At 46.3% G+C, this 10540-nt stretch overlaps 1 protein-coding gene across 1 annotated transcript in view; it reads right to left on the bottom strand.

Annotated features, from left to right (window-relative positions):
- Positions 1–10540, bottom strand: part of ZNF235 (zinc finger protein 235) — a 17203-nt gene that overhangs the window by 1616 nt on the left and 5047 nt on the right. Inside the window, exons 3-5 of the mRNA XM_010852681.1 lie at positions 9009–9135; positions 8075–8167; positions 2–1293 (exon numbers count right to left, since the gene is read on the bottom strand). Of these exons, the coding sequence (XP_010850983.1) occupies positions 2–1293; positions 8075–8167; positions 9009–9135 (1512 nt within the window). The remainder of the gene's footprint in view (position 1; positions 1294–8074; positions 8168–9008; positions 9136–10540) is intronic.

The following is a 10540-nucleotide window of genomic DNA, read 5'->3' on the forward strand; positions in this document are numbered from 1 at the left end:
AGGGCTTCTCGCCCGTGTGCACCCGCTGGTGGCTCTGGAAGCTGGAGGCGGAGCTGAAGCCCTTGCCGCACTCCTGGCACTTGTAGGGCTTCTCGCCCGTGTGCACGCGCCGGTGACTGTGCAGGTTGAAGCTCAGGCTGAAGCGCTTGCCGCACTCCTCGCACTTGTAGGGCTTCTCCTCCGTGTGCACCCGCTGGTGCGTGTGAAGGTTGGAGCTGCAGCTGAAGCGCTTCCCACAGTCCGCGCACCTGTAGGGCTTCTCGCCGGTGTGGATCCGCTCATGCGCCTGCAGGTGGGACCTCTGCGTGAAGCCCTTGCCGCACGCCTCACACTTGTAGGGCTTCTCGCCGGTGTGGACCCTGCAGTGGATGTTGAGGTCGGTGCTCCGGCTGAAGCCCTTGCCGCAGCTCTCGCAGCGGTAGGGCTTCTCCCCGGTGTGAATGGGCAGGTGGGCGTACAGGTGCGAGGTCTGGTTGAAGCTCTTCCCGCACTCGTGGCACGAGTAGGGCTTCTCCCCGGTGTGGACGCGCTGGTGGGTCTGCAGGTTGGAGCTCTGGCTGAAGCCCTTCCCGCACTCACGGCACCAGTAGCGCTTTGTCCCCGGGAGGGCGCCCGGCGGAGTGGGGCGTGCTGAGCCGTGAGCTGGGTCCTTCTTGGGCGTCCTGTGGGTCGGGGACTTCCCGCCCAAGTGTAGCCGCTGATGAAGCTCCAGGCTGGTGCGGTCACCGAGTCCTCTCTCACCCTCATTGCACGGGTAGGCTTTCGGTCCAGCCTCAACGATGCTTCGCTGGGCTAGTGGTGATGCCTTGAGGAGGTCTTTGCCACACTCTCTCGTGCCCTGAGCCTTCTCTCTTTGGGGCACTGTGTGGTCGTCATGGTGGGGGGAGATACGTGGGAAAAAGTCAACACATGGAGCAAACATACAGATCTTGTTCTTCATGGAAGTCAGCTGACAACCCCTCTGGTAATTCTGGGTCTCGCTCAGACAGAGTTTACTCCAGGAATTCAGAGCTCTCCCAGTTGGAAATTCTTGATTTTCAATAATATCAGAATGATCCTCTATAAGAGTCACGAAACAGCTGCCTTCCATGGAAGCCTGAGCGGACACTCCTGCAGAGGAATTATGTTGTTTGGGGGACTGAGAACTCTTCTCTTGAGTATTTATCACAGAGTCTTGGCTTTTAGATGATTTGCTCACAACGTGTCTCCTGATTTGCCAGCATGAAAGCTCTACCCGTGAAAGGCACCTCACTCCTGTGTCCTGAACAGTTGCCATCTCGTGATTCCCGCCTCCTGAAAGGGAAAGAATAAGGAATTAAGGAAGGAGAGCATGGCATCACCAAGATGGTGGGCCAGGCAGCACCAAGCCGTTGCTCCCGCCATGGAAACATTCAGTAAGCGACTAGGGAAAATGCCTTCATCAGAGTTCCGAAAAACAAAGGTCTACAGAAACCAAGAGAACATCAATGAAGAAAAAGCCACATTTAAAAAAGTATGGCAGGGGAGTAGAAAAAACTTAAATAATTTTTCAAAAGTGCTGTTTGGGATCAGTTGAGAGTGAGATGTGCCCATATCCTTGGTGGATGCAGACAAGGAAGAGACGGAGGGTCTGGACTGAAAAACAGCCGCTAGAAGCCAATACAGACACGGAAGCGTGACACCAACACACATGATTTACCCAAAAGAATGAGAAGAGGACAAAGATGAATAAAACAGAGGAGAACCCCACCCCCAACAAGTGATTGTTAATATACTGTTTCAGTAACCATATTGTGTGGACGCAGACTCCCCTATAATCTCTACCCGCATTCACGCAGAAGGAAGCAAGAGGCATACAGATTGGGAAGGAAAGCAAAGAATATATTTGCAAAGGTTATGAATCTACATAAAGAAAAGTCTTTAGGAATATACAAAAATGCGTTTAGAATAGGTGAATAGAGGAACGTCACAAGCTACAAGATGGTACGAAAATCTGGGGCACTCTTTCTGCTCCCTTCTGAGGTCTGTGTCAGAAGTTTTCTCTATCTGTTTTCACTTTAAACTTTTGCTGCACAAGAAAATAAAATTATACAAAAATATATTCAGATGTAATAGAAGTAACTGGAAAGTGGGATTAACTCCATTTATATAGCATCAAAAAAAACCACTTCTGAAAAAGCGACATACAGTTCCTATACACTATATGCTATAGGTGAGTGGTGATTTGTAACAGGTGTTTCATTGTCTTCCGTGGTTCCTGGCTCACGGCTCCTAAGGGGAAAGAAAATGGGAGTGTCTTTTGTTCCAATACTTGGTTTTTTACTTTGTTCTAATATTTTGGTCTCTGTTCCTGAAATGGCTTCAGAGCCCTAAGGGTGAAATGGGTGTCTTATTATTCATAACAAGCCCGGGATGCTTCATGAATTGATGAATAAGTCCATTTAGATCTTCACATTTACTCCGTTGAATTCTGTCTCGTATCAGATCAGTAGCAGCAACAAGATCCTCAAGCAGAACTTCTGAGGGTGTTCTGGGTCAAGAAGAAACACAAGCACGGCGTCGGGAGAACCATCTGAGTTCACTATCTTTCTTGCCATTTCTGGGGACTGGTGGTACATGTTGCAAGTGTTCCTGAAATTGTGTGTCCTGGCTTGAAATGTTATAAACATTGTCTGTCATCAAAACTGAGGCTCAGACGGAAAGGACTGCACCCGAGTCTCAGGGAAGCGCCCTTGCTGACCTTTACACGAAGGCAGCAGCAGCATCTGTTCAGTGTGGTGTGTGTGGATGAAGTGCACTCTGCTTTTGTAGAGAGCGACCCCTCAATGCCAGACTTCTGTCACCCTGACATACTTGTCACCTGGCAACACCCAGCTCCTGAATCAGACTGAGATGCGCAAACAATGGCTGTAAATTCAAGGGATAGTCAGGGCTCCAGGAAAAACCCCAGGTGGCTGCTTGATCTTTCCAGCTCCCTGGAAAACCCCACTGTTGGTGTCTGCATTCCTTCACTCACCACAGTGCGTTTAAGAAAAACCTGTAAGTCAAAACTCTCTGTACAGCCTGGTGACTACAGTTATAATACTGTACTGCATATTTGAAAGTCGCTGAGAGGAGACCTTAAGATAGGAGACCTTAAAAGTTTTCATCACAAGAAAAAAAAATTCCATGTGGTGACGGATGTTAACTAGACTCATTCTGTCATGTATACAAATGTTGATTCATTATGTTGTGCACCTGAAATTAATGTTAATTACCTCAATTTAAAGGAAAAAGTAAAACAGGCCTCTAGGGAGGACAAAAACTCTTTGTCCCTAGAGGCCTCAGACCTGCTCTTTGTGGATCCTCTGACTACTCGGCAGCAGCGGGGATTCATTCAAGGGCCCCTCACTGTGGGTCACTAGGCAGGATGTCTTCCAGGTGGTAAAGCCTTTCCCGGCCACAAGACCAGAGCCCTCATGGTGGCAAAGAAACTGTTAGAGACTGAGTTTCCTGCTTGGGGTGCACCTTCCAGTCTCTAATGATACAGGCACCCACATCAACCGGGCAAATCACATGAAAACCCTACGAACTTCTTGGAAGGATTGCTGCCCTGTTGACCTCAATCATCAGGCAACGTTGAAAGAATTAATGGGAAAAACAAATTCAAGCAGAATTAAGTGTTAATTATGGGACAACAGAGGCTGGGGAGGATGCTCTGATGTTTTTTGTTTTTCCAGATTTATTTATTTATTTATTTTTTGTTTGTTTTTCCAGATTTAGAGAGACCTTTTTCTCTTAGGTTACCTATGACTTAACAGCAATCTGGTAAAATATACTTTTGTTAGCAAAGATGAGACATCTACTTAAAAAAAAAAAATTTACTTATTTCTTTGGTTTCACCAGGTCTTCTTTGCAGCATATGAGCTCTTACTTGCAGCATGTGGGATCTAGTTCCCTGATCAGGGATTGAACGCGGGCCCCCTGCATGGACAGCAGAGTCTTAGCCGTTGGACATCTAGCCCTGAGACATCTATTTTTTATCCTTAACTGATCCTTCCAGAATTCAGGAAGTCTCAGTGACTATCCTTATTTTCCAGACAGTGTATCTGTTCACATAAATTCACTAAGAATCTGTTCTCCTGGTGACAGGACACAAATTGAAACACCATCATTTACCCAGGCTTGACTGGAATATCGTATTTGAGAGACGGGTGTAGATTTGGACGCGCCCACACAGCTTCAAGGAACTGCCTGGAGCAACTGAGCTGGTACCTGGCTTTCAGGCCTCCAGGAAAGCAATCTTAGAAAAGATTTAATGTGATCAGTCACCTTTCCTGCTGTGCTTATATAAACAATCAGGCCAAGTTTAACACAAACAAATGAGCTTTACTGCAATCATCTTTGGTTAAAGAAAAAAGGGTGGGGGAGTAACTATAAAGAAAAAAAAAAGGTTTTACCTCTGTGGCTATTAGATTCTACTCCTGCTAATTGTCTTGGAGCTTTTTTCACATATGTGTAAACTGGCCTGGATCCTGAATTTTTCTGGTTTCCTCAAATATCTAACTGATTCAAATTAACACTTCCAATTTTCTCCCCCCTTCTGATTTGGAATCAGGAAGAAGAAAAGCAGCCCTCATGCCCCTTCAGAAAGGGCCTCACCAAGTGTGCTTATCCACTGCCCCTTCGGGGAAACTAGAAGGTACGCTGGGGACCTCCCGACCACAGTGACACAGGCGAGAGGCAGCTGACACCAGGGTAGACAACTGCCTCAGCCCAACGTGCCGGATCCAGGCTTTAACTAAGCGTGAATCCTGTTCTTTACTCGGGCGTTGACCTGGGGAGATTATACCGTCACTTGCACCCCCCAGGCCACAGCTAAGGGGGTAATGCCTGGAATTTAGATTTTGTCCTGGCCTTATATAAAAGTTAACAGACCCCTGGTTTGAATGATAACAAACAGATAACGGTTCTTACAAATGAATCCACTAATGGGCCGTCTTCACAGAAGTGGTTTGTGCCCTGACAAGGCTCCTCTTTCTCTGGGGTGATTATGCTTCTCCTCGGGCCTGTGGATGCCTCAATGGTGGCACACAGCTGGGTAATGCTGGTCAGTTACATAACCATGCCCCCTACCTGCTCTAGAAAGGGCCTACCGGGAGGCTTTTCCTGATTCAGGATCCACTTCCTTTGGCAGGGCCCTACTTCCCTGATTAAGAGTAGATGTAAGTGAGGCTGTGATCAGAAACCTTAATTCTTGAAGAGACTGCAGATTCCGTTGCTATGACACTAGCTGCCTAAAGAAATATGTGGACCTTCTGGTCGAGGCTGCTGCTAATAGGATTGTTTAGTTGCTTAATCATGTCCGACTCTTTGCGACCCCATGGACTGTAGCCCACTAGGCTCCTCTGTCCATGGGATTTCCCAGGCAAGAATACTGGAGTGGGTTGCCATTTCCTCTTCCAGGGGATCGTCCCAACCCAAGAATTGAACCCGCATCTCCTGCTTAGCAGGCAGATTCTTTACCACTGAGCCACCTGAGAAGCTTGCCTGACAGGATGGCCCTCGATTATCTTCCCGCTGAGTGAGGTGGTATCTGTGCTGTGGCCAGCACCACTTGCTGCACCTGGGTGAACACTTTCAGAGAAGCTGAGACGCAGGTACAGAAGATCACTGAGGAGGCCACCCGGCTTAAGATGACTCCATGCTATACGCAGAAAATCCTAAAAACGCTACCAGAAAACTACTAGAGTTCATCAATGAATTCGGCAAAGCTGCAGGAGACAAAATTAATACAACAAATATCTTGCATTCCTACTACACTAACAACAAAAGATTGGAAAGAGAAATTAAGGGGAAAATCCCATTTACCACTGCATCAAAAAAAATACCTAGGAATAAAAAACTTGAGGAAAAAGATCTGTACTCTGAAAACTGTAAGATATTGATGAAAGAAATCAAACAGAAGACATGATGATGGAAATTCTCTGGTGGACTTTAAAAAAAAAAAGGTGGGTGTTAAAACTGAACTCATTTTTAGCATGTATACCTCAGGTTGGCGCTTTTGTATATGATTATCTTAATCACATTCACACGTTTGGAATTACCTGATTTTCTGTATGAGATTCTTCCACTTCTGCAGTAGATGCTGCACTTGCCAGGAGATGGCAAACAGGCAGCTTAGGGGTCCATGGAAACGCTAACAGGGACTAGTTTTCAGGGTACAGATCTTTTTCCTCCTCAATCATCACCCACGGGAATGAACCCGGGCCCTTGGCAGTGAAAGCACATAGGCCTCACTACTGGTCCATGGGGAATCCACAAGGTGGTGCTTATAATACTAAAGACAAATTAAGAGTAATACCAAAGTATGCAAATTAAACTTAGAATGGCAGAAGGTTCATTTCTGTAACTTCTTCTCTGTTCCTACACAGAGCCGCCTCGTCGACCCAGCTGCAAGATCTGTGACTTCTATAAATGTCACGTTTGAAATGTAGAAAACGTCACTGAGGCCAAGTGATTGTTTAAGCACCAGAGAGGGGCAGAGAGGGTGAGGTGACTGCCTGCCTGGCTGGGAATATGGACTCCACACAGAAAAAAACTGCTAAAACCAGTAAGTGAATTCAGCAAAGCAGCAGGGTATAATGTTAACATACAAAGATTCGGTTGCATTTCTAGCCACTGTAGAAAACAGTAGGGAGGTTTCTCAGAAAACTGAAAATGGAATTACCATGTGTGTCAGCAATCCCACTCCTGGGCATATATTCAGCCAAAACGAAAATTCAAAAAGATACAGGCACCCCTATATTCACAGCAGCACACAGCCATCGACAGATGAACGGATGAAGGAGATGTGGGGTGAGCACGTACATAGAATAGAATACTGCTCAGCCGTAAAAAAAACGAAGTAATGCCACTTGCAGCAACGTGGCTGCAACGAGATTATCACACTAAGTGAAGTAAGAGAAAGACAGATACCACACGATGTCATTTATGTGTGACATCTGAAATCCGACACAAATGCACTTATCTATGAAACAGAAACATGGACATAGAGAACAGAGTGGCGGCTGTGAAGATACATGGGGGGACGGAGGGATGAACTGAGAGTCCAGGGTCAGGAGATAAAGCTTTTATATACAGCATGGATAAACAAGGTCCTACTATATAGCACAGGGAACTGTATTTAATATCCTGTGATAAACCAAAATGGAAAAGAATTATGTAGAAAAGAATGTGTGCATGTATATCTCAATCACTTTGTTTACAACAGAAAATACAACATTGTGACTCAACTATACTGCAATTAAAAAAAACCCAAATTAGTTGCATTTCTATCCTCAATGAACAATTTGAAAACAAAGAAAAAAATTCCATTTATAATACCGTCAAAAAGAATAAAATACTTAGGAATGAACCAAGGAGGTGAAAGGCTTGTACACTGAAAGCTACAAAACGCTGGTCCACAGATGGGGAGATTTAATACTGCTTCGCCAGTGCTACCCAGAGGGATCTACAGATTCAACGCTATGCTTGTCAAAATCCCAACACAGAAATAGGAAAATTCATCCGAAAACTCATATAGAATCCAGGGACTCTGCTGGTGGTCCAGTGGTTAAGACCCTCTGCTTCCACTGCAGGAAGCTGGGGTTCCATCCCTGGTCAGGAAACTAAGACCCCACATGCTGCACAGCGCAGCCAAAAAAACAAACAAACATGAATTAAGAGTAAAAGGAGCGGCCAGGGAAGGCCGTGGGTGAGACACGTTCTGAGCAGAGGATGAGGGGTCGGAGGTCTGCCGGCTAGCAGCCTTCCGGCCAGAGGAAAAAGAGAAAACGATCCTCGTGTACAAACACAAACCTCGGATGTGAGAACAGAGGACATGGGAGGGGATGCGACAGGAGGGAAGTGCAGGACGGCACGGCTGGGCGAGGGGGCCCTTAAACACAGCGGCCTTTATTCCTAGTGGAGTGGGGGCTGGGGGCGGCGCGGGAGGACCGGAGCGCCAGACTGTGTGGTGACTGAGCTCTTCAAAGGGCCGCTCTGGCTTCTGCAGGGAAAAGACACAGATGCTCCAGACAGACGCCGGGGAACGGCCCGGCCGCGCTGTTCTCACCTGAACACCCTCCTCTCTGGGGCTGGATCTCTGTCATCCAGAACTCCTCTCTCTCCAACTCAGATATCATGTCTGGCTTGGAGGACTGGTGCCCTGAGAAAAAAAAGGTGGGGGGGGGAAGTACTGAACAATTCTGGTTCCAATCCCATGATGAACATTTTTCATCAGACCCACTGTGAAAAATACATATAGTCTCCTTAGTGACTACCCCACACAAACTACTGAAATAAAAGCCAGAATGACCTGGCTCTCGTTGTGGTCATCACATCCTTTGTAGACTCCCACACTCCTTACTGTAAGCACTGCAGTTACCGCTACAATGTGCACCATTCTGGCCAAGGGGCTCTGATGTTGCTACTTTATTCTACATTATGGTAAGAATGCTAAAGCAATTTACTAATTTCATGATGCACCAATGGATCAGGACCCACAAGTTTACAAAAGATATAATAGGAAAGGGTTTTGTGTGGTTTTTTTTTTTTGGCTGCAAGGCATGTAGGATCTTAGCTCCCCAACCAGGGATCGAACCCACACCCCCTGCATTGGGAGGCGAATTCTTAACCACTGGACCACCTGGGGAAGTTTCAAGGAGAGAGTTAAATTTGGGATTTAAAAAAAGCAAGCTATAATATGAAATTAGGAGCCAGGTACAGTCAAGCTCAACTGTTCACACAATTCATTTACAAAAGACTAATGTTTACCTTGGAACAAAGACTAGGAACATTTTGTCTCTGTGTTTTCCAAAGGGACTGGAAAACTGGTCTCTGAGGAGTCCCAAAGTCTTGAAGTAGCGGGCAGAAGGCCAGGGACGCTACTAAACATCCTAAAATGCTCAGGACAGTCTCCACGACAGATCACCTGGCCCCAAAAGTCAGTAGTGCCGACGCAGGGAACCCTACAGGGGTGATGCCAAGTCACAGGGCGCCATCCTCACCCACGGACAGCAGGTTCCGGAAGTTCTCCAGCATCACATCTCGGTACAGCTTCCTCTGGGCCAAGTCCAGCAGCCCCAGCTCCTCCTCGGTGAAGGTCACAGCCACATCCTTGAAGGTCAGTGCCTCCTACGACACCAAACAAATGTAGCCTCAGTCCTACAACCAACTGCCTTTGAGGGAAGAGCAGCACAGAGACGGTGGAGAAGACACATGGGAAGCTGTTCCAGATTCTAAGTGACCGCCTTTTAGGAGACAGTTTCCTCTTCCCCTTCCACAGTCACACCAGAGACGCAGGGAGTGGGAGGGGGATGGTGGAGGAAGGAATGAAAAAGAAAAATTCTAAAACCTTCCGTGCACGCAACACGGCACCCTTTGTATGGTCGTGTCTCTAGAACTGTCGTCCTTCAATCATGGTATACATGCATTTTACAATTTGAAAGTGCCACGTTTTGTAAGAAATGTTGAGTTCATTGGCTCCCAAGAGTATTTAACAGTGCCCATCTCCTCCTCTGAGTGGGCAGTACCACAATTTTGTCAATGCCTGCCCATCTAACCAGCCTTCAGTACCTCGAGTGGAGGCAGGTATACAGTTCATTCTGTCTCAGGAGCGTGCCATATCTATCAGTGCAGCAGCGTTCAGTGCCAAGGTGAAGAACACAGGTTTTGGAAACTGAATGCTTCAGTTCACACTCTCTGGCTCCACTTCTAACTTTACGGTCTTGGACAAGTCACCTAACTTTTCAATCCCTCAATCTCCTCATCTGCACAAAAGAACATCAGGGACTTCCCCGGTGGTCCAGTGGCTAAGTGAGAACTCCCAATATAGGGGGCTCAGGTTCAATCCCTGGTCAGGGAACTAGATTCCACATGCTGCAACTAAGATCCAATGCTGTCAAATAAATAATTACTTTTTTTAAAAATAAAAAGGCGACTCACCATAGGGTACTTGAAGGGATTAAATGAGAATGTGCAAAAGATTTAGGATAGTACCTGACACGTGTCATTAAATAAATATTCAACAAATGTCAGCCACCACTATTCCTATTATCATTATTTGTGTCTGCCTGGTACTTCGCCCAAGTGAAAAATACATTTAATCATTCCAAATAATGATACAAAAATTTAAGGATTTAAACCTATTGAAGATGCTGCAAAAACAAACAATCATATTTTCATATAGACCTCAGCCAACCTGTCTGGTTATTTCCTTAGGTTAAGTTCCAAGAAGTGGCAACTGCCTATCAAAAAATACGCACCTCTAGGGACAAAGGTCCATCTAGTCAAGTCTATGGTTTTTCCAGTGGTCATGTATGGATGTGAAAGTTGGACTGTGAAGAAAGCTGAGTGCTGAAGAATTGATGCTTTTGAACTGTGGTGTTGGAGAAGACTCTTGAGAGTCCCTTGGACTGCAAGGAGATCCAACCAGTCCATTCTAAAGGAGATCAGTCCTGGGTGTTCTTTGGAAGGAATGATGCTAAAGCTGAAACTCCAATACTTTGGCCACCTCATGAGAAGAGTTGACTCATTGGAA

This window comes from Bison bison, unplaced genomic scaffold, assembly GCF_000754665.1.
Source record: "Bison bison bison isolate TAMUID 2011002044 unplaced genomic scaffold, Bison_UMD1.0 scf7180017864313, whole genome shotgun sequence".
Classification (NCBI taxonomy): Eukaryota; Metazoa; Chordata; class Mammalia; order Artiodactyla; family Bovidae; genus Bison; species Bison bison.